General features: G+C 35.2%; 1 protein-coding gene across 2 annotated transcripts in view; it reads right to left on the bottom strand.

The window, feature by feature from the left end:
• Positions 1-487: 487 nt before the first annotated feature.
• Positions 488-25,736, bottom strand: part of LOC126763669 (uncharacterized) — a 329,848-nt gene continuing 304,599 nt past the window's right edge. The window contains exon 7 of one of the 2 annotated variants that reach the window (XM_050481378.1): positions 488-2,237. In XM_050481378.1, the coding sequence (XP_050337335.1) occupies positions 1,132-2,237 (1,106 nt within the window). In that variant the 3' untranslated portion in view covers positions 488-1,131. Of the gene's footprint in view, positions 2,256-25,736 lie in introns of both variants that reach the window. The other variant, XM_050481377.1, reaches the window with a different exon arrangement.

Below are 25,736 nucleotides of genomic sequence, written 5' to 3' on the forward strand. Positions count from 1 at the left end.
GTGGCCATAAGAAAGAGCGGGAATTCGATTTGGAATTCGTGGTTGTAGAGAGACTCCGTCGCTGAGTACTGATAATTACATATCCACAATTCGCTTTAAAGCGAAGTTCTTCATCGCTAATTTGCGCCTCGACGGAAAAGAAGAACGATGTGAGCAAATATACCTTCTATGAGCGGTTGGAGCGCACTTATGATGAAATACCCCCAAATGAATTGAGGCTGAAGATAAACTGATGGAACTAATTGAACTGAGTGGCCACACTTTAGAATGCTGTAACTCAAAAACTGTTTAATACATCGGTTCGAATTTTCAATATATTATTTTTAAAGCTACAGCTGATCGAAGTATGAAAATAAATATGTATATATATATTTTTTTAAATCACGTACCAGATAAAGCAAAAAAGTAGTGTTGAAAAGGAAAATATAACAAGCTAATTAAATTGTCATTAAATAAATTAAAATATTTTTTGGAAAAAAGTCGCCATTTTACGCACTTTCAACGCTTATATTATCAGTTATACTATCATATAATATTTTCTTAAGTATTTGCTTCTTATTAATTTATCATTTTCTTTTAAGTCTAATTTATTTGTAATTATATGTACTAATTTTTCACTTACAGCTCGAGCATTTTATTGACTAACAGTTCACATGTACACTTGCATGTGTGTGCGCGCACGTGCATGCCAGCAGCCGCGTCAAGTTGGTATGAAAATTTTGAATATTATTTTTTTTCTATATTAATATTTTTAGTTCTCGCAATTGCCATGCTTCGAAATCGAAATAAAATTTCTTGTTAAAAATTCGTCGTCGAAAATGGAAAGTTTCAATGTGAATGACAACGGTGCTCAGCGCGCTCTTAAGTATTGGCAGATAAAACAATTGCAGGCTACTACGACACACACTCAAACACATACACACAGTCCCACTATTAAGTATGCATACGCTCTTACGGCATGAGCCGACGGCGAGGTGTTTGTTGTTGTTGTAGCCTCATAAATGCCAAGCAATTTACGCAGCTATTGCTTTGTGACCGAACTATTTTGCCATTGAAATGAAAATTTTCCATTTAAGATTCCGAGTACTACCGTTATCAATGCACGGGCCGCTGTCCAGCAACACAAACGCATCATCTGACATCGTAGCCGTTGTGGTGGCACATCGTATGACGGCTGCTGTCCGTGTTGTTGCAACTTACGTTATTGTTGTTGTTGTAGCAATTTACGTTGCTGTTGTTGTTGCAATTTACGCTGTTTTTGTTGTTGGTATTGCTGCCGCTGACGTTTGGCACATGACTTTTTGAGCATGTGCTGTCCGTAGTCGCTGTTGCAGTGTGCCTACTGTTGTTGTTGCCCCCTCTATTGTTGTTGTTGTTGCTGCTACTGTTGCAAAAGTGAGCGAAATTTGCATTGCCGCTTTTGGTCACAGTTTTGTTTATCATATTATTGCAGTCGATTTTGGGCTTAGTGCTTCTCACACTGACGCCGCAGGTGGTGGGCGTGGCGCAGCCTCTACTATTTGCCTGTGTGCGCTGCAACTGGATAGTTGCATTGCCGGCGGTCGTTTCGTTGTGACTCTTGGCGTTTGGGCTGGTGGGCATATTCGTTGTATTGCAGCAACTTTTTGTTGTTGTTGTTGTCATTTGTGTTGTTGTTGCTTTTGGCAAAGTAATGGAAGCAGGCGAGTCCTTTACGGACACACTTGAACTTGTTGCCATGGTTGCAGGCAAGTTTCGCATTGTTGTTGTTGTTGTTGGGCATGCAACAGTCGTTGCAGCTTCTTTCTTTGTTATGCCGTTGCTGTTTTGTTGATCCGTTATTGCATTCTGTGTCGTTGCAAGTGCAACATATATGTCTGCCGTCAGTAAATCTGCTTTTTTTGTTGTTTTTACTATCATTTCAGCTTTGTGCACTGCAGTTGTTGTATGTAGTGCTGTTTTTGTTGTTGCTACAGTTACATCAGCCATTGTTTGCGTTATATGCAGCAATTGACGGTTAACTGTGCTTTTTGCTCTTGTTATTGTTGTTGCGCTTTTGTGGGCTGCAACAACCACCCTCTCGCTTACATTTGATTTTGCTGCTATTGTTGTTGTTGTTGTTGTGCCGAAAACGCTCGCTGCATTGAGTACGAAACTTTGCTGCTGATAGCCGAGCACGACGGCGACGAGCAGGAAAATTGTTAGCCAACTGAACTGACAGCCGGATGAGCCGGTTTGCATCGCCTCCGGATGTTCACCTGAAATGATGGGCCGAACTAATTTCAACAATTTTGTTTTGTTCTTATGCTAAAATATGCAATTCTAATCATAATAATAACAATAATAATGCATAATGCAGACAATGTCTAACTGACAAAATATGGATGTAGGGGTGGATTGAGTTTTTCGTTTCCATAATAGAGCGAAAGCAACAGGCACCGTATGGCAGTGTGAATAAACTCACTCTGCCATTTCGCATATTTTATTTTTGTGAATTACGAATTTATATTTTTAGATGTTTCACATGTTTTGAACTCATCGTATATCACAAGTCCATAAAAAATATTTTAGTTTGGTCGTTCAACGTTATGTGTTTCACATGTTCATAATTTTTGAGATTCAACGAGTTGTGTTTCATTTGTTCATAAAATTTCAGATTTAACATTGTTCATCATTTTTGATGTCATGTGTTCCACATGTCCATTATTTTGAGATTCAACGAAAATAAGTTCCCATTTTTTGAGGTAAAACGAGTTTTGTTCCACAAGTTCATAATTTTCATAGCTCAACGCGTCCATATGTTCGATAAATAAAAATATATATTTTTAAAGGTTTGGATTTTTGAAAGTACCTCAGGGAGAGAGGCGGTAGGTAGGAGTCTCAGAGAAACTTGTTTTCTTGGACAAATTTTTTATTATAGGCAATTAAATTATTAATAAAGTGTCAGCAAAAGTCTCTAATCACTACCAAATACAAGTCTTATGGCTGTCGGTAAATGGTTGGGCTCTGAGAAGTACTGAAGCGTTTTTAAACATTTCTAATACTAAGCCAAATTTCTAAGAGGCAATGCATTTAATTGTGTTAAGAAATTTTGTTAACTGACTAATATTTTCTGTAAAAAGTCAGTCGTAATCACTGGAGTTCTCATATTCGGCACTTGGAAGCTTGACAAGTTTTAGATATAACATGCCACACTTTGAAAGCACTATTCCTGTAAGGCGTTATTTCGCTAACTTCATTGTCTGTCATACAAGGTCTGTCGCAAAAGAAACAGGACTGTTAAAAAAACAACAAAAAATTAATATTTTTCAAAAGTTATATTTTTTTATTCAAAGTAGTTTCCCTGTGCTTCGATACAGCGTTTAGCCCGGTCAATTAGCATTTCAAATGAGTGTTTAAGGTAATTTTTCGGAATGCTCTGGAGAATATCGGTCGTCGCCTTTTGGATAGCTGAAATGTCCTGAAACCAGTGTCCTTTCATGGGCAAATGAAGTTTTCCAAATAGGTAAAAATCACAGGGTTCCAGATCAGGTGAGTAGGGTGAGTGATTAATGGTTAATATGGAGTTTTTTGTCAAAAAATCAGTGACAAGCGTCGACCGATGACACGGCGCATTATCGTGCAACAGGCGCCAGGACCCTGCCTCACGGTATTGTGGTCGAGCACGACGAATGCGTGACAAAAGACGCTTCATAACACCAAGGTAAATCACAGCATTAATCGTTTGGACAGATGGGACGAACTCTCAGTGTACAATACCCTCGGAATCGTAAAAACAAATCAGCATTGTCTTTATTTTTGACTTCTGAAGACGACCGACTTCTGATCGTCACAGAGGTCCTCACGACCTTCTTGGAATCGCTTAAACCACTCATGCACATTACTACGGGAGAGGCACTGATCACCATAAACTTTTTTCTTCATTTGAAATGTTTCAGTAAACGTTTTCACATTTAAAACAAAATTTAGTATTTGCTCTTTGCATTTTACGACCGATGATCAAAAGCTGCTGTCTCTTTTTGATCGATGACATGATGACATCGATTGTAGTTATCCAATTGTCTTAAAATTTTTACGAAATGTCAACAAGAGATCAAGCTTTTTATTTCATATACCCACCAATAGGTGGCGCCACCAGAAACAGTTATATTTAAAAAGTTCTGTTTCTTTTGCGACAGACCTTGTATGAGAACAATAAAACACTTTATTTGCAATCTAGAGACTGTTGACCTTTTGCAACACGTTTATTTTTGCTATTCAACATGAAGTGTTCCCTAAGTTCATAACATTCGATATTAAAGCTCGAAAAAATACTTGCAAAAAGTAAGTATCAAAACCTTTTGAAGCCTTAGAGCCTGTGGTGCATATTCGAAATATTTTTTTAAAGTACTGAATTGACTTTATTCCTTTTTAGCATCCCTTGAATTTAGATCAGCCATAATCAACGGCCCGAAAATACTGGAAGCATTTGCTTTTTTAATCAAAGTAACCCATATATTTGGAGGCAACCCATATATTGAAACTATGCATTCCACTGCTTTCCTAACTTATCCAATACAATTTCATTCTGGTTTATTGCCAATAACTTCAAATAATCCCACAATAAGTAGTCTAATGGTGTTAAATCACAACAGCTTAAAGGCCACTGAATCTCCAAATTTTTATCCCGTCTTGTTGGAACCAGATATTATCAAGATCAATTTCTTTCAACCGCGGCCAAAAAAATTGGTTATCATAGATCTATAGCGCTCTCCATTGACAGTAACGGTGTCAACAGCTTCATTTCGAAAGAAGTGCGAACCGATGATTTCACCAGATCAAAAACCACACAAAACTGTCTATTTGGGTGAATTCAACCATTATTCATGGATAATTTATGGATTTTTTTCACAGCAGAATTGACAGTTTTGTTTATTTAGCGCACCACTCAGATGAAAGTGAGCCTCATCGGAGTAGATGAGTTTCTTTAAAAAAATCGCTCTGGTTTTCCAGTTTTCCAGTTCCAAGGCAAAGTCTGTAAATTTAACACATTTACGGTGGTCCAATGGCATCAGTTCTTGAGTGAGAACAATTTTATACGAAAGAAAGCCGAAATTTTCTCTCAAAATCCGCCAGGTTGTGGTTCGAAATAGTCCCAAGTCTTGAGAACTTCTTGAAAGCGACAGATTGTGGTTTTCAGCAACACTTGCCTGAAATTGTGCGCTTATTGTCGGAATTTTTAACAATTCGACGAATAGCAAGCACAGGTGCACTATTATTACAACCACAAAATGGCAAAAGCGCATGAAAAGTTGAAATTAGAGAATGATTATTTTCACAATATAATTGAATAGTTTGTAAACGTTGTTCTAGCGTATATCTTTCAATGACAAAATTGTAAACATTACTGAATACAAGGAAAGATTACAGATCATGACATAGTAAAAATGGCCGAAATGAAAACCCGCTGCAATTGATTTGGAAAAAAAGTCGCAATATATTGGCGAAATGTTGCTCATACGCCCTAAACAACCAGCTAAATTAATGATAATGTGTAATACAATAATATTATGAAGGTTTCACATTCCTACGATCTCCCGTTAATTTAACAACAGTTCCGCTGGGGACTGCAAAACAATGGCATTCCTGTAAAAAATATCTGTTATGTGTAGACCAAGCATAATAGCATTCGTGATATATTCATTTTACGTCTCAATTTAATGAAATATTCAGCTGTCAAATATGAAATGTCATTGTTGGTTTGTTAATGCCACCGAGTACCGCAATGCGTTGACATTTGGCTTTTTTTTGAATATTTATAATTCCATACGGTTGTTGCTTTTGTTGAGTGAGTGTGGATTTAACATTAGTAATGCTGCGTGCATGTGTGTGTACATATGAATGTACGATTTATTTGTTATACATATACAAAGGAAATATTGTATGTGAGCTTTTTCATGGCTAAGCGCAAAGTTGAAGGAGCCAGGAGTAGGTTATGGACGATGCTATAAAAATTTATGAGTGATTACTTGTAGAGGGTTACTACCTGACCAAAAAAAAACTTCTTGTAGGAGTATGTTGAACTAAAGTTTTTATTACAAAAATCGCATGACATAAAATTTTTATGTTTATATAAAGATTTTTAGCAATAATCTGCACATTATAAATGAATAAAATATGGCGCAATATAAAAAAGTTTATGTTATGAAAAATATCAGCTGATTTAGAAATAAAATCGCATGATACATTTTATTAAAGTTGTTATTCAACAATAGTTTAAGGTATTAAAAAGTTATATATAAAAGAGGGTATTTCTTTAAAAGAAATGTCTTCAGATTTGAATAACAAAAAATCGCATGCGACAAATTCTTCGTTAAATAAAGTTGTTAAACGCCGTTGTAAACTCGACTATAACCACGTAAGCGGTGTTTGTGTCAATAAAGAAAAGTATATATTTAGTAAAAATCGCATGTAAAATTTTTTATTATTACATGTAAGTTTTTATTAAATAGAAAAATTATGTACATATTTGTTGTAGTGCATTAAAAATAGCAATTTAACCAAAAATATATTTTTAAATATTTCATCTGCTTTTAAAAAAATATTGCATGAAACATTTTTTTTTAATTTTTGTATTTTTATTATTTTCTAACGAATTTTTAATTTTATTTAAAATTAATTTAAAAAAGTTATTAAACATTAATATATATAAAATCGCATGCAACCTTTTTTATTACATGCAAATTTTTATTAAATTTTTGTATTTTGATTATTTTCCAACGATATTGTAATTTTATTTAAAATTCATTTAAAAAAGTTATTGAATAAAATCGCATGCAACCTTCTTTTAGTACATGCAAGTTTTTATTAAACAAAAATTTTACATGTAAATTGCATTCAAAATAGCAAGCTAACCAAACAATTTTTTTTAATTTGCTTTTTATTAATAATATTTTAATAAAAATTTGTTTAAAAACGTTATTTAAAAGTTATAAATATTTAGTAAAAATCGCATGTAACATTTTTTATTATTACATTGTATTAAACATACATTGTATACTGATTTAACAACAATATATAACATTAAAAATAGCAATTTTAAGAAAAAAAAGTTTTTTTTTATTATTTCATTTACTTTTCAAAAATATTGCATGAGATAATTTCATATTAATTAATTATTTATTGTATTGAAATTTTTTTTCAACAATAGTTCAGTATTATACTACAAAAAAAGGTTCCTAATAAAAAAAATAATTATTTGACCTTTGTAATAAAAAATTGCGTGCGACAAATTTCTATATTTACTATATTTTTATATAAACTTGAAAAAAGTTCTTTAATATAAGATATATTGCCAAATAGTATTTAGAAATAAAATAAAATATAAAACAAAAAGTCGTTTAGCAAAGTATCTCATGCGATTAATCACTTTTGAGGGAAATGGTTATTATTAAAGTATTGTCCGCTGGTATTTTTGGAATATCTGAATTTCTTAAAAGCAACGCCATGAAAACTCTTCAAGTTATGTACATACATATTGACTCAGTGTTATTATTCACCAACTAAGTAATTGAAAAGATTATAAAACCGAAAAAGTATTTCGTCTATTCATAAAAATAATTCATTGCACTCGCTAATGAAATTAAAATTGTATTAAAAGTCGAAAACAGAATTTATTTTAGTTGCATTTGCAACGTACGGAGTCAACAAAATTATTTCGCATTCTACTTTTCATAATCGAATTCGATTTTATTTCGTTTTGGTTATGCAAATTCACGCATCCGCACTTGTCAACTCACACTATTTTGTCGCATGCAACGTATTTTTTTGCGTAGCGTTTTATTTGTGCGCGAAAAAAGTTGATTTCGACGAGTGAGTTGTATTTCGCTTGGAATTCGTAATTCTGTTGACATGTAAATTTTTGTTTTTCAGACACCAACTAACAGCCTAGCGTGTATTTTTGCTTGCTATTTCTTTGCAATATCACTTTATAAGTAAATTAAATACATTAAAAAAAACTCTCTCATTTGCTGACAATTAAAATAAATTAATAGGCAAATATTTTCCTTTTAAATAAAATGCGGCTAATTGCGCCGCCGCCATATTCACATATTTCCAGGTAATAAATTATTAATTTCGCAAAGTTATATTTAATCGGTTATTAATAATGTCACATTAACTGAAAGTTGGCTTCTTACTCTTTACTCGAAGCATTTTTGTCTTTATAAAAAAATCAATTAAATTTCTGGACATCTCTTGGCTAAAAATTTAAACATATTGATATTACACTGTTATGTGAATATACCCTTAACAGCGTATATTAAGATTGCCACAAGTTTGTAATACTCTAAAGCTGGCCCTTTGGGTATAGGAAGTAGGGTTATTTAGTATATGAGCAAAGAGAAAGATGTGCGTCTAAAGGTCTGTCTTTGTAGGTATATGCGAACTAGTACTTTAAGTTTTCGAATATGTCTGTCTTTGTAGGCATATGTGAACTAGTAATTTAGGTTTTCGAATATCGATACGAAATTTAGCACACGCTTGTTTTCTTCATGAAGCTGCTCATTTGTTTGAATTCTCATACAAACCGATCGACCAAAGTCAAGTCCTTGTATGAAAAACTATTTCATTTGCAGAGATATCTTCATAAAAATTTAAAAGAATTATTATCCAAAGCAGCGCTACAGTTTTTGAATATTTTGTTCAAATCGCACCACTATAGCATATAGCTGCCATACAAACTGATCGATCAAAATCTTGTTTTTGTAGAGCAAACTTTTTTATTTGAGAAGATATCTTATTGAAATTTTTCACAATTTATTTTCCAAGTTGAGGCTACAATCTCCTCATATATTGTTCAGATCGGACTACTTTAGCATATAGCTACCATACAAACCGATTGACCAAAATCAAGTACTTCTATGAAAAACTTTTCTTTTTGATAAGAAATCTTCATGAGATTTTTCACAAATTATTTTCCAAAGGCTATGCTGAAGTCTTGGAACATATGGTTCGGATCGTACCACTATAGCATAAAATCGCCATACAAACTGAATTAAATGTTTATATTTTCAGGTTATACTATAAGCAATCAATTTATTTTTAAATTTTGCGGATTTCTTTAATCGCAGCTTATGTGCATATATTGCAAGCTTAACTTTTCACGATTGTATTGTAGTTACGGAAAAAGCGCTTACATTAGGGTGCGATAGAGTTAGTCAGCGATATTCGACTTTGTTTCAAAAACTTTGAGAATATAACCTTAAAACATCTGAAAGTCCCCTCACTTGCCATAAATCATACTTTAGTAACTTTTAAGTATCTTTTTTCATATTTCAATGCCAGGGTTGCATTCAGCATACATAATTTCAAGGCAATTCATCTTTTATCATTAGAATATTACCGAAAAATTTTATTATTAATATTATACTTTATAAATATTATTCTCTTGCTTTTATGTATTATTATTTTCAATTTTTTTTAGGACTGTTTTTAAATTATTCGTCACCACCCTAATAGTTATAGGCACATTGCTTTTATTTTTGTTTTTTCAACACTTTTGTGTGAAAAGCTCTTCAGATCCTTTCAATTGTTATTGAACGACTTTCAAGTGCAACCAATGACAGCTTGAGGCTCGGCTTTTATGCTGCTCGTATTTACTCAAATACCGTTTTGCTTTTGTTTTGTTTACTTTTGCCATGCGAGTATAAACACACACTCCAACCTGTGAGGTGAATGAGTTTGCGAGAAAAAATAACAACAGGTAAAAAATAACAAGAACAATAAACTGGCTGCAGGGTTGTATACTAGAGTAACGTGATTGTATGTGCGTGTGCCTGTGAGGCCCACTTTCTATAAGCACAACGGCAAATATCGCAAGCTCTCATAGCAAAAATGTAGTTATTTACTTATGACTTTTGGTTTGGCGTGTGTGTATGTGTGTGCTTTGAAGGATTTCGATTCAAAACCTTCTGAAAATAGTCGCACAAAAGCAGTCAATTAGCTGACTGATGAAGCGGATGAAGTGTTGAATGTGTGCGTGTTTGTGTTTGCTAACTATTATTGGAAAATTTTTGCAAGCGCTTAGCTGTTGTTTAGTAATACTAACTAAAGCTCAACAGTACAATAATTTTTTTATAACAAAAAATGTTGTATTGTTGGGAGAGTTTTTTAGAAAAAAATGTATACTTGGAAAATATATATGTAGTCGAAAAGTCTTTTCGTATTTCTAATCAAATGCTTTTTCTGCTAGAGACATTATTCCATCAGTGTAAAACTTTTCTGGTTTCTTGGCGAAAAACTGCGAGAAGTAATTTTCACAGGCTGCACTTGAAGCCAACTATACTCCATTAAGGGAGTTCTGCATTGATCGAAACAAATGGTAGTCTGATGGTGCGAGGTCAGGGCTATATGGTGGATGTATAAAAATTTCCCAGCCAAGCTCTTCTAGTCATCAAAGATGTGTGTGGCCTAGCAGTGTCCTGACGGAAGACGAAGCCCTTTCTGTTGATCAGTTCTGGCCGTTTTTTCGATTGCTTGCTCCAATCAGCTGTTGACAGTAAAATGCAGAATTAATCGTTCGACTAGGCTTGAGCAGCTCATTGTAGATGATTCCTTTCCAACCCCACCAAACACTCAGCATAACCTTTCGAGGTGTCAATGCTGGCTTTGCGATCATTTGTTGAGCTTCACCCCGCTTGGACCATGATCTTTTTCTCACATTATTGTCGTATTTGATCCACGTTTCATCTCCTGTTACCATTCGTTTCAGAAATGGTTCGATTTCATTTCGTTTCAGCAAAGAATCGCAGATGTTAATTCGGCTAATTAAATTTTTCACAGACAGTTCATGAGGTACCGAAAGATCGAGCTTATTTTTGTAGCCAGCCCTTTTTTAAATGGTTCAAAACCGTTTGATGATGAATGTTAAGTTTCTTAGCGATGTCATGGCTGCTTATGTGACGGTCTGGTCAATCTTTTTCATAATTTCATCAACTTTTTCAAAGATAGGTCGACCAGAGGGAGGAGCATCTTTCACATCGAAATTTCCAGAACGGAAGCGAGCGAACCATTGTTGTGCTACAGAACTAATACAGCACCGTCTCCCCAAATTTAATTTTTTTTAGCAGCTGAAATTTTTTTTTCAGTTTTAGTATTTTTTTTTTAATATTTTATTTATTTTTAAGAAAAATAAATTTTTTGCTTAATTTTTTTTTTTAATTTTCTATAATTTTTCAGCGCGCCTATGCATTCCTTTTACAAACCAATTTTTCAAACATCGCAAGCGGCACTTGTCTCTGCAACCGCCAAAGGGTATGCTCTCATATGCATACATCAAAATATATGCACAAACAATGGTTGTAAATAAAAAACAAAAAATATGCTTTACAAAAATTGATTGCAAATTTCCAAAACTCGTCACGAGCGTATTGTGGTATACAAGTATGTATGTAAATATGGTTTTTTTTTTCGAAAACAGGCGTGCACAGCTCAATTATTTGTCTAACTTTTGGCTATAGTTTTTGTTGCACAAATTTTGAAAAATATTCCCCATGCGGTTGTGATGAACATTGCAATGATTGGAATTTTTCGCTTCGGCTATTCCTCTATCGTAGCGGTGCATGGCAAGTGACAAGCTTAATTGATAAAATGGAAAGTTTTTTAATTTGGTTAAAGCTGGAAACAAGGCATGCGAAGGCGGTGCTACATAGATATACGAGTGTAGTTTGTACATATTTCTTGTTTGGAAGCGAATGTCAATATGTATTTTTTATATATCGATTTCATTCTCAAAGTGACGTAAGCGCTAAAGTCGAGTTGAAATTTGGCGAAAACGGTTTATCTGTGGCTTAAGAGAAATATCTAGCTTTGCCGTCAACCCAAGTAAAAGGGAAATAGTTTTATTTACCCGTAGGTATAAGTTCCCAGTCTTGCCTCTCCCCTCATTTGTCGGCTCACGTCTTCAACCTGTAATTTGAGTGAATATGTATATCCAGCTTTTAAGCAGGTCAAACATTGAGAAGAGGGTAGAGAACTATGGGGAAAAAGTGTATCATCCCACTATATGCTTTGGTTCTATGAAACTGCAGTCAAACCAATAATATTCTGTGATGAAGCTTGAACGTGTCCAAAGAGCGGCTCTTATGCATCTCTGGTGTACTGCGAACTATACTAACAATATCACCTTCTTCAACTGCATTTCTGAAAACTTGCATCACTGCGTGGCAGAGGTCACTCGGAGCTTCTTTTTTGGTGCTCACCTATCGACAAGGGATTAGGAGAAGTCGGTGGAGAAGAGCTACTGTGAGACTTTTCTGGGATTCATCGAAGCTAGAATGAATGGTTAGAGGAGAATTTTATGTAAGGAGCTCTCCGTCAATCTTAGCTTTAGGCCTACAGATCACTGTAGTGTTTTACAAGCAAAAGTGGCTGAAGTTCAGTTTCTTTCAGGGCGAGCTGAGCTCGCTAACTATGCCCCTAAAGCTAGTAAATGAGTCTTCACCAGAAATAGCATCAAGCTACTTCCTCACCAAACTTATTTTTTTTTTGCCTGATCATAGCGGAGTCGGTGTCCACTGCAAAGCCGAGGGAACACTCTTACCACGCTTACATCGGAATGGGACAGAGTAGAATCTCCATTGGCATACATATTGCGTTCTAATACTGGACCCGATCTTGTACGACTGCAAGATCTATTTGGCTTAGAGTACAACACAGTAGATTTTCTGAATTACTTGCCCTTAGCAAAGTTCATTTTGACGCAATAATGTAGTTTATTACTCGACATTGTCCAATATGCGTTCCTGAGGTAAGGTTAAGCTTCTTGAGGAACGCAAGTTACAAAGTTGTATGGAGGTGGGGACATGCAGGCTTTCACTTGCTTTCTCCTCCATTATTCAGGGTTTGCACAAACTGAGACTGACTGAGATCTCGGCAGTATTAAGTTTGGCGAACCAAGAGACATACCCGAAACTAACATTGACCGCCTCCACAAATTCGTGATAGGCTCAAAGTAATTTGCCGATTCGTAGGGGTGTTATGATCTAATATATTGCTTAATTCAGATAACACAACGGAACGGCGTTTCAAGCTGCCTAAGTAAGTTTCTTGTCAGAATGGACGTTTTCACCTAACCAAAGTTATACTTGTGAGTTTTTTGTCTTTTGTTTTTTGCCAATATCAATTTTATCGATTTGTTTTTTTTATCGACTTTACGGAATTTACTTCAATCGATTCTGAGAAATTGTTATTTATTTTTGTCATTTCACTTGAATGCTTAGTACTTTTTATTTACTTGTCAGCACATTCTTTTTTTTAATATTTTCAAGATATTCTGAAAGTTCTACCACAAAATTGCATGATGTAAAAGTAAAGTAAATAGTAAGTAAGCCTCATTGCTTTTGTGTTTGTGCGAATTTGGTATATTAGTTGTGCAACTTGATTGCTTCTCTCCTGAGATAGCAAATTATTTTCACATATTTAGTATTGCATTTAGCCGTACAGACTGGAATATTTTTTTTTTTTTTTTTTTTTGATAAATTATTTGTACAATATTAATATTCTGCAAATAAATATTTAGTGGCAGCTGGTCAGAATAAACTGGAATCAATATACAAATCTGCATGTCAAATAAATAAATCAAAAATAAAATGGTCAAATAAACTCAAAATATATTATATTTGCAAAGCTGCTTGAGGAAAGTTGAAATACTGCTTTCAGTTTCATTTGAGCGTATGAGTTTTGTTTTTGTTGTATTGTCGAAAATGAAATAATCTAAAAATGTCACATTGACCTTTTCATACTAAAACAATAATTCAAGCTGCGAATTTCAATTTGGCGTTGTCAAATTGGTAAGCGTACTAAATCAGTGTGACAGTTGCAAGGACAATAAAATGGATTTTGAAAATGGAAATGAGCAGTTTCAGTGAGTTGATTTCATTGTAATAAGAAGAGCGACTAAAATACCAAAATATCAGTGAATATGTAATAATTTTTACTGAAATGAGCATAGCAGGGTTCAGCACTTCGCTAAGCACGGAAGGTTACCATTAATACTTTTTTATATTTTGTTAAGTCAAAGGAAGTGGGGAAGTTTTGAAATGAGCACTGCAAGGTTCAGTACTTCGCTAAGCACTGAACGCCACCATTTATGACTTTTGCAATTTTTTTGTAGTGAAATGAAGTGGTAAAGTAAGATAAAGCAAAAAGGATGGAATACGTTGTCTTTAAGCAATTAAAATTTACACTAAAAATTCCAGATATGCGAGCAAATATTCAAAAAGTATATTTGAAAAAAATAGTGTCCACATGATTTCTAATTATACTTATAAATACATTAAGGAGAATGTTCTATTATCTGCCTGTAATCGCAAAATATTGGCGCATTTTTAAATTTAGCATTGAAATACATCCCACAAACTGCAATGGAGGCTACAAAAATACTGTTGCTTTAGTTGAGAAGACTGTCATAATTCCGAACCAATTTAATCCCTACATATTAGAGAGCTTCGTTATGCGCCATCTATTGTCCTACGGCTTCCATGGATAGTGCCATTACTCAGTAATGACGCTTGTTGCTGTGTTTGTGCGGCTTCATCGAGGTGTAGAAACCCCATTTGTGTGCTGCCTGTGCTCACATCAGGCCAATGATGATGGAGTACACATGGAATTTCTATTCGGTAATCAAGCAATGGCTTACATATTATGACAGCTGATAATTAATTACAACCATAACTATTGTTTGTGCATACAAACACGGCGACAACGGTACATGTGTACTCTTGTGCATACCGTTATGCAAGCACAAATATTTGTCATAGCAGCAGAATTTGCTTAGCGCCCTAGGCAGGAGCCTGAATCACTTACAGTGGGACGCTTGGGCGTTGGAGTAGTAAAGCTCTAGCGAGTGAGTGCCTAACGAAGCCAATTGCCAAGAAATCAGTCCTCAACAAAACAAGCATGCTAATATTGTGTAATAATTCAAAGTATGCATTTCGGGTGAGCGTGTTGGAGGAATTACGTTTGTAATTAAAAGCTTTGCGTCAAGCGGCTAATAATAAAATATCTTGTAAATTTGAGTGCTAAGTCTCAAATGTGATTAAAATATGCCTATGTAATACAGCGTGGTCCATCAGAGGTCTTTCACTATTTATTTTTTGTGCATTTGTATGCATTTTGTTTTATAAAAATTAATAGTCCGCCATTGTTTCAGATGACCACAATAATAGAAATCGAGAACGCGATGTTTCTCCTCCCTCAACTTCAAGGATTGATTGATTCCTAACATCGGATATAGAGAGTTCTCTGAAAGGAGGAAAAGTGATGCTTTGCGCGTGGCAAAAAGGTGACGTGGTGGGGTTGACAACTCTAAGACGACCATTGTCCAGTTCATGAGACGTAGGTCTCTGCCCTTACACTTGGAAGCAGATAGTTAGAGATATGCAACATGGTCAAATATCTTGGTCTCACGCTGGATTCTACTCTGCAGTGGAAGCAGCATGTTGATCAATTGACTGGCTGAGAAATCCTGGGGCTTCAAGAATCGTTAGGTGGTTATACATCATGATCGTGCGACAGATAATTACGTATGAGGCGGTGCTGAGCTTCGCACACTTCGGTAGGAGAGCAAGGCTGAATGGAATGATTCTACTCTCGAGCTACTGCTAAGGGATAGTGCGATCAAGTGATGCACTGACGGCTCGAAAGCGTCGAAGGAAATCAGTGCAGGGTCGCAAGACCACGCACCAAGCTCTCCATATCTGTGGGTTGTTTACTGAGCAGTTTTCAGACAGAAGTCTTTGCTACAAGTCGGTGCATCGAGATGAACCTCCAACGCAACCATCGCAGCGAACGTATAACCATACTTAGCGATAGTCAAGCGGCACTTAAAGTAGTCTCCTCCTATGAGATCAAATCGCTAATGGTGCAAGAGTGTAGAGAACGGCTGAATAGCCTAGCGGAACATAATCATGTGCCCCTCATCTAGGTGCTCGGTTACAAAGGTTTAGCCTGGAACGAACGGGCTGATGTGCTCGCCCGCTCCGCAGCATCCACTAACATAGTAGGACCTGACCCCTTCACAGGAGGGGTTCCCAAAAATTTGGTACGAAAATGCGAATATATCAAATGTATTTCTGCAGTTATCCTTTTACAATGGAATACAGATTTCTTTTATCCAGAAAAAATGCAAATTTGTATAGACTTCCGCACGTGTGTATTTCTCATCCATAAGCAAATTTTATTAACATTCACCAGCAACAACAATAAAAAATGGAGCGCATTTAAGAAAACCTCGGTAAATTTAAGGTAAGCAAACCAAATCCAGAGAAAACTGGCAAAAGGCTTAAGCTGCTCATAAATACAAGCACTGCAGACACATACATGTATGTGGACCACTCACACATACATACATATATGTTTTTGTGTGCTGCAGTGCATTTGTCTTAAACTTTTGTTTGTTATTGCCTTTTGTGTTCATAATGCTTGGAAATTTGTTTGCATTTGTATGCAAGTAAATTACACCCAGAAATACACAATCAGCCGAGCAGTTATTCACCCAAATACATATGCGTGCTTATGCGACGCACTAATAAGTTCGTACGTGTGCATGTGTGTATGTGTGGGATGATGTATGCGTCTTTTAAGTAGTTGATGTCATAAATCTAGCGGATTTTCTGAAGATATCTCATTTACTAGCACACTTAAGCGAAGGCGCTCATATTTGTATCGCACGCACAAGCGTATTATATAAATTGTATATTTATGCAAACATCCATACATACATACATGTACATATGTATTTATGTATATATTTATTGTGCTAAAGCTTAGCTTGTGCTCGCTCCAGCGTTTGTGTTTGGACTTCTTGGCATGCATGCGCATATCCTTCCGGTGGAATCATGAGGCGTGCTGCTTTATGTTTCCGCCAGCAGATGCACTGCTTTGCATAAAGCATGCGTCTTTATGGCAGTTAAGGAATTGCTTTAGAAATATTTGCAAATGACGACAGTAACTCTTAAATTCTTCTTCAACAGAAAATATATACATACATACATGTATGTACTAACAACATTTCAATATAAGACCTAAAACATTAAAGTTTATTTGCCAATTGAAAGCACGTTGTACTTATTATTTATGAATTTCGAAAATAATTTGGAATTCGAAACCCTAAAAATTATTTCGAATATAAGTGCGTTGTACTTATTATTTATGAATTTCGAAAACAATTTCGAATTCGAAACACTGAAAATTATTTCGAATGGAAGTTCGAATTCCAAAAATATTTTTATATGAATTTGTAGAGAAATTGAGCTACAAGAGTATCGAAAAGTCGTACCGCTTGATGCATCACCGAATATGTACTTCCAAAAAACTTTACTGAAAAGTTCTCTGCTATTTTTAGTTGCGAGTGAAGATACACCGTACCATCGATTTCGAAAATAAATTCGAATTCGAAACATTAACTATTTCGAATATGTATGTATGTAAGTTCGAATTGTAAAAATAATTTCATATGAATTTCAAAAAAATCGAGGATTGTCAATTTCGATGGTATCAAAAAGTCGTACCGTCTTGATGCATCATCGAATATGTTATTCCAAATAACTCTACCAACAATTCTTTCGAGTGGAAGACTCAAAACTTAAACATTTTCTGCTACTTTTGATTGCCAGTGCAGATACTTTGTACAAAATGTTTATGGGCTTCGAAAACAAATTCGAATATTCAAAAAACTATTTCGAATTCGAAAATTAAAAAAAAAAATGTTTTCATAAGAAGTAAAAACATTCGAAACGTAAACTAGAAAACTGTCGCTAGACGTGAAGATACATTTTGCTGATTATTTATAGATTTCGAAAATAAATTCGAATTCGAAAATTCAAAAAAAATGTTTCGAAAATAAGTTCGAATTCAAAAAATATTTCCATACGAATTTGAAAAGCAAACGAGGTTCACCAATTTGAAGAATAACAAAAACTTGTACCGCCTTAAAATTTGAACATAATATATCTCCGAAACCTAACCTAAAAATCGCAAACTAGAACTAACCTCGAAAAATTACTTGCACTAGTGAACACTGCATATTCGAATCAGCTTTATGGGCTTATTAATTGGTTCCACAATATCTAATTCTTATATACCCTATATTGAATAAATCGGGATAAACAAAAGTGTTCATACATTGAAATTTAATAACGAGCCTCTTCTCTTCTTGGCCATTAAATTTTTGGAAAGAATTCGTTTCTTTATTTAATAACTAGAGGCTGATACGCTTCACTGTGGCTGATACATACATAATAGTACTACTACCATCTATATGATTTCTATTAGTTGGATTATAACTATTAGTTAATGAGATATAGCATTTTTGTGAAGTAATTTCTGTTAGTATACAAAAAAAAAATGATCATAAAGCATTTCGTGTGTTAATAAGCATTGCTTTTTTGGGAAAAATACTGTTGAATTTTGGGCTCAGAGAAATCCAACGTTGAAAAGATATTTGCTAAGCTGGAAACAGGCGAAATGAGCAAAGTAGGTGCCACGCAAGTTCATAATCCAACAAAAACAACGATTCTGAGAACGAAATGTTTAAGTGCTCTCTAATCGGAATAAAGTCGAAATTTTTTGTCAGTGATAGAAATATAGCTCCATCATTTCCCACTGGAGTCCAATCGACAGTCATTCTAGTGGACTGCACATGATGAACCGGTCCTCAGGCCTGGAAAGACGAAAAAGTCAGCTGGAAAGGATATGACATCAGTCTTTTGAAATGCACGTGGTGTAATACACACTCAAGGACTGATTACTGAGCCAGTTAAAATCTATTTCACTGCGTATTTGGTTTCAGTTCTTTTCTACTATTCCGTTCTTGAGTTATAAATGATGTAACTAACACAACTTTCTTTTATATATACTGTTTCTTCCTATGTTTTTTTGCTATTGACTAAACACTGAAACTTTCTAAGAATTCTAGGAATGTGTTTGAAATCTAAATCTAAAGTAAATTTTCGCCTTCAGCTACGATCACTGACCATATTAAATATAACATATAAGCAGCTTATGGTTTTCCAATGAAATATTCGCACCAAGAAGTGTTATTCTAGCAAAATATGGATATAGTAAAGGGTTTCTCAATAAGAATCGGTTGATGATCGACCAAATTTTAGGCGAATTCATTAATTTCAAGTAAGTCTGCAAATCGAACCGTTAAATATTTTCTTTCTAGATTGCCAAAATTATTTTTTGTAGGTGTGAAATTTTATCTTCACACATATTTTTATCAGCAAGGAAAAAATTTAACCTCGACTTTGTTCGAAAGTATATGTTTCCAATGGAATCAAGGCTACGGAATCGTTGAAAATATTGCAGAAGTATTTTGGAGAGTCTCCTTTATCTTGAATACAAATATTTTAGCAGCACAAAGCATTCAGTAAAGGTTGAAACGTTAACAAAATCTTGCCCCATGCGAGTCATCCATTCATTCCTGTTAATGATGATAACATCGGAGAAGTAACAAGATGCAATGCTTGAAAATCTACGTTTTGGCGTCAGAGAGATAGCAGAGATTCTGAAAATGTCTTATAATCGATTGAATTATTTTCGTTAACATTTTGGTTAATATTTTGGTTAATGTATTTGAGAGCGTAAAGATAATGTATTAAAATACCTGAAAATGTACTTTTTTGTCAGTTCGGTTCAAATTCGATCACATAGTGGGCCAATTGTGTTTTTAAAAACATGTTTGTGCAAAGAGTCTAATAAATAAAATTATAACCAAATTTAACTTTGTTAAGATAGGACACTTCTGAACACAGACTCTTTCTTTCGCCTATAAACCGATTATTTAAAACCATACGATTTTATTAAAATAAAGAATTTGAAAACCTCTTGAAATAGTTTCTCTCATAATAGAACACAAAATTTGTCATACATCAACACAGCCGAAACGAGAAACCCACTACAAAAGCATACGCTTCGTTCCCTGAAGTTGGCTGAAACTAACAAACAACTCTTCCGTTCATGATGTTGGCAAGTGAGGGCAAAGTGATTGAGGGCGGATTCACTTAATAACACAATTCATCTCAAGGAAATGCCTTTACAAAACTACTTTGGTACAAAAGTGTAGTGCTCGCTACGTGTTTGTGCGTGGAGAAGTGTGATGAAATAAAAATATAATAAAGACACATATTTCCACATATTTTTGCAGCAGCAACAGCAGCAGCGAGTGAAATAATAAACATAAATATATATTTTTATGCAGCGAAATTCAAAAGACAAACAATATTATATGTGTGAATATGTAAGTATTCGTAATCCTCTGGCCACGCACACACGAACACACAAACACAATGGTGTGCACACTCATACGCCATGGTGGATGGAAAAAGTAATTTCGACACAACCACCTAAACCGCATTTGTCGCCTGGACTACCCACAGTCGTCGACCACAATGCGCATTTAAATGTGAGTAGGAAATTCCATGAATTATTTGAACCACGTACAATATTAATAATTCCTGTCAACATTTGGTCCAAATCGTCATCTACGCTATGCGTGCTCCGACGACGAGTGCTGGCGAAAAACGTTTTTTTTTGCTGTTGTTTGCGTATTATACTTATAGCTACATATAAAGTTATTGCTGTCTATTTTCAGTTAACATGGACGCATACTGTTATGTGTGTGTGTGTATATATGTATGTATTATATGTATATCTACTACATATATAAGTAAACACACACACACATTGCTGGATGGATAAAAAAAGCTCACGCTCACGACACTATAACTTCGCATAAATGAGCTTGTTATTTGCTTCTGATTTCGAGGGCGTTAATGCATATGTGATGCTGGGTAAACAATACAAACGCACGCATGAACTTTAATGTTTGGACCAAGATAATTTTTAACAGATAAATGTCGCAGTTTCCTCGTAAACAATCGTGCGTTAATATTATCATACGTCAGCGTTGCCTTTTCTCCATTTCATTGGCAGTGTATCGTAGGTGTCGCTAGGGACTTTGAGTTATTGTATTGATGTCAAAAACAGGCAATACTCGAATGAATGTATTACTTGAATTCAAGGGAAATTTAGCAAACTGAGTTGATCATTTGAACTTTCACAAGCTTTCCTTTGAAGTTGGCTTCTTAACTACTACAATACATTTCCGCCATCAATCATCGTTCAAAGCCATCAAAAAGTGCTTCCAAGAAATCTAGTGAATAAGCTTTGCATACACACGCTCAACAGTACCTGTGTTCTGGAGATGTCAAGATTTAGCAGTTTGTAACTTTCCATAACTTTTATTTGATTTACTTTAAGTATAATTGACGTGTTCTGTTCTTTTCCTTCGAGTATAACCAGTTTTCAAAGGTAAAAAATGTATATTTTAATGATTTTTACAGCGTTCTCAAACGACGTGTTCCACAAGTTCACAATTTAACTCACGAAGTTGTTTTTATACCATTTGTGACTTCAGCTTCGCAAAATATATGGGTTCTTTCTTATTACGCACACACAGTCCTGCGATATTTACATACCGACCTTGAGAGCATGAAGCCATTCGAGCAAGATACTCAAACTATTCAAGTCGTTGAATTTTATATTTCTGAGTTACGTTGAAGTTTTATAATGCTCTTTCACATTAGTCACCTGTGAGGTCGCTATATCGGAGGCTTTGTGATTTCGCTTAGTCCTGCTTAATCTGAAGAATTTATTTATTAGCAATACTGGTTGCTCAACAGATTTCAAAAGTTTCCACCCTTCCGATGTCTAAGCTGATATCCAGAGACATAAAGTCCTAAATATAATACTAGCACGAAGTCAAAAAAGCCGCATTTGCTTTGCTCTCTTCTCAAAAGTAAGCATGATGTTATCTCTTTATATTTGGTAGAAGGAAATCTATAATTTTTCAATAGCTGTGAAAAGATGCGATCGGATTACGTTATACGTTTTTTAAAGAAAAGATTTTGTTCTAGCAAAAGTCACAGACAGTTTTTGTTGTGCTACTCTTAGTCTTGTTTGAGCATATGTCAAAGATGGGAACCTTCGATAAAGGTCAAAACGCTAACGAGGCGACTGAAAATTCGAATAACGTTTATGTTCCTAAGCTGAATCAGCAATCACGCGCAGTTTTTTTCGGTCGATTCCATTCCGCTAATTTTTATACTCTCGCAACAAAGTTGCTAAGGAGAGTATTATAGTTTTGTTCACATAACGGTTGTTTGTATGTCCTAAAACTAAAAGAGTCAGATATAGGGTTATATATACCAAAGTGATCAGGGTGACGAGCAGAGTTGAAATCAGGATGTCTGTCTGTCCGTCTGTCCGTCCGTGCAAGCTGTAACTTGAGTAAAAACTGAGATATCATGATGAAACTTGGTACACGTATTTCTTGGCTCCATAAGAAGGTTAAGTTCGAAGATGGGGCCGATTTTTCCCACGCCCACAAAATGCCACGCCCACAAAATGGCGGAAACCGAAAACCTATAAAGTGTCATAACTAAGCCATAAATAAAGATATTAAAGTGAAATTTGGCACAAAGGATCGAATTAGGGAGGGGCATATTTGGACGTAATTTTTTTTTGAAAAGTGGGCGTGGCCCCGCCCCCTACTAAGTTTTTTATACATATCTCGGAAACTACTATAGCTATGTCAACCAAACTCTCTAGAGTCGTTTCCTTCAGGCATTTCCATATACAGTTTAAAAATTGAAGAAATCGGATAATAAAAACGTCCACCTCCCATACAAAGGTTATGTTGAAAATCACTAAAAGTGCGTTAAACGACTAACAAAAAACGTCAGAAACACTAAATTTTACGGAAGAAATGGCAAAAGGAAGTTGCACCCAGGCTTTTTTTTAAATTGAAAATGGGCGTGGCGTCGCCCACTTATGGACCAAAAACCATATCTCAGGAACTACTAGACCGATTTCAATGAAATTCGGTATATAATATTTTCTTAACACCTTGATGACATGTACAAAATATGGGTGAAATCGGTTCACAACCACGCCTTCTTCCAATATAACGCTATCTTGAATTCCATCTGATGCCTTCTCTGTATAATATATACTCGTACATTAGGAACCAATGATGATAGCGGAATAAAACTTTACACAAATACGGTATTTGAAAAATATGTAAATGACTGATAATGAAATCTCAATTACCACTTTATCATACGAGAGTATGAAATGTTCGATGACACCCGAACTCAGCCCTTCCTTACTTGTTATTATAAAGATGGGTCACGTTCAGTTAGACCAATTGTCGAAAATATTCATAAAATAATGGAAATCGTTGAGTTCCACAATCTTGTAAACAATATTTTGATTACTTAGTAACTAAAAGTTGTACAAAAACCGTTTGGAACCGTAGAAATACTAGTAAGGCCGGATATCAGAAAAAACACTATTTATGGGTCCTACACGAGTTAATGCAAAAAACCTCCTGAATCCATCAGCGAATCTCTGCTGAATTGCTGTAAAAGCAAGCCATTTCTGAAGCGGATGGTTACTGGCGATGAATGGAGGGTCAGTTACAATAAAGTTAAGCAAAAATGGTCATGATGTAATCGCGGAGAGCCGCTGCAATCGGTAATCTAGTGTGGATTGACGAAATTTTTGTGTTGTTGGGACAGCAGGCGGGGAATCATCTACTATGGGCTGCTTTGCTACGGAAAAATACTTACTTTGTATTGTCAACAATTGGACTGTTAGATGGAAGCAGTCGCACAGAAGTGGCCAGCTTTGGCCAACGTTAGAAACTGAGAACCATTGAGCTACTTGCTCCGAAACTTGAAAAAACTGCTATGAATTACGACCAAATTTGAAAAATCCGTTTCAGCCTTCAGTGGCAATTGGTTATCGGGAGAAAATGTTTGGATTGATACCAATTATTTAAAGAGAGTCGAAAACATATTGAAGACGAACCACGTCCAGGGCGGCCATCAACATCAACTGATGATCAACACGTCAATAAAATTAAGGAATTGGTGCTTGAGAATCGACGATTAATAGTCAGAGATCTTGCGTCATCTTTAGAATATATGAACGGTCGGTGAAAACCATTTTGAAAGATCATTTGATCTAAGAAAAGTGACGTCAACACTTGTTCCAAAATCAGTCAACTTTTTCGAAAGACAGCTTCGCGTTAACGTCCGTCAAACAATGCTTTTCGTCTACTAGGATGTCATGAAACGTACTGTTGGTCTATGCTCACGACTCGCAAACAGGCGATCGATCGGCCGAATATCGTGGCAAAGGTGAACCGAAGCCTAAAAAACCATGTTGAAGCAGGCCAAAAATCGAGGTGCGGTGCTCTCCGAAACTGTCAACTCGTAATTTTTGCGAAACTAGTCGTAAAAGAAGGCCGGAATTATGGACCGACAACTCTTGGTTTTTGCAACACGATAAATCACCTTCGCAAACTGCCTTGATTTTTCGTCATTTTTTCGCCAAATTTTGAACCAATATCGTGACCACCGAATACGCCTGATTTCGCTTCGTGTGACTTCTTGCTGTTCAACAAACTCAAACGACGGCTACGGTGAAACCGTTTTGAGTCTATTGTAGACATTAAACGTGAATCGCTACAGGCACTGGAGGCTATTTCAGAAATTGACTTTAAAACTGTTTCAAGGATTGAAAAAAAACGTTGACAGAAGTGTATTGGGGCCAAGGAGAATAATTTTGCGGAGAACGATATAGATTTTGGAAAATAAATAAAGAATTTTGAAATTATGAACAAAGTCTTACTTTTTGTTGCTCATTGTAGTAAGTAATTGACGTGACGTACTAAGTCGATTTGGCCTGTCCGTATGTACGTGAACTAGTTTCTCAGTTTTTAAGTTATTGATCTGAAATTTTGCACATGACCTTTTCTCTTGAAGAAGCAGCTCATTTGCCGGACACGTTAATAGTGAACCATTACAGCATATATGTGTGTAGCTGCCATACAGACTGGACTATCATACTCATACCCTAACATGGAAAACTTCTTTATTTGACAAGATATATATTTTATACATTTCTTTATATTGGAACAGTATCGGATTTCTCGCCTGAAGCTCATAGTCATCAAACTTATTTATATAGTGTTAATAACATTGTCTGCCAGAGACAAATGCTTAGCAACAATACGTTGCTATTCATAACATGATTTCTATAGGTGTGTGCATATATCTTCGCTTTGGAATTTCAACAATTAACGCCACACTAATTAGAAGCCACTTTGAATTTTCTGCGAAATTATGGAAGCAACACTTACAGCTTTGTAGCTTTGTTCTGTTAGGCTAAATCAGTGACTGTCATGAAAATAGCTGCGAAATAATAGCAATGTGTGTCATATATTATATACATATATGTATATATGTATGAAAGTGTGTATTTGTATATTATACATTATGTAATCATATTTATGCTAATATGTCTATTGAGTGTCGCTTTATGGCACTTAAGACCGCTTAAGGCTAAATTCAATGCGCACAAATACTAATATTGAACAAACGCAACGCTTCTTTGTTTGCATACATATTATATATACATAAATGTTTGCTTGTGTGTGTGCGCTGTTTTGGAAAATTTGCTTGAAATTAATTAAAACCACTTGAGCGTTTCGAAAATCACTACAAGAAGCCAAGAAATTGAGTGATTTTGAATGCAAGCATCTAAGTGTGCTTGTGTGCGTGTGCATGTGAAGATTAGTTTGAAGAGCGCTTACAAATACTTGCTTTGGCATATATCATACATAGACATATTATGTATGCGTCAGT

This window comes from Bactrocera neohumeralis, chromosome 6 (genome assembly GCF_024586455.1).
Source record: "Bactrocera neohumeralis isolate Rockhampton chromosome 6, APGP_CSIRO_Bneo_wtdbg2-racon-allhic-juicebox.fasta_v2, whole genome shotgun sequence".
NCBI lineage: Eukaryota > Metazoa > Arthropoda > Insecta > Diptera > Tephritidae > Bactrocera > Bactrocera neohumeralis.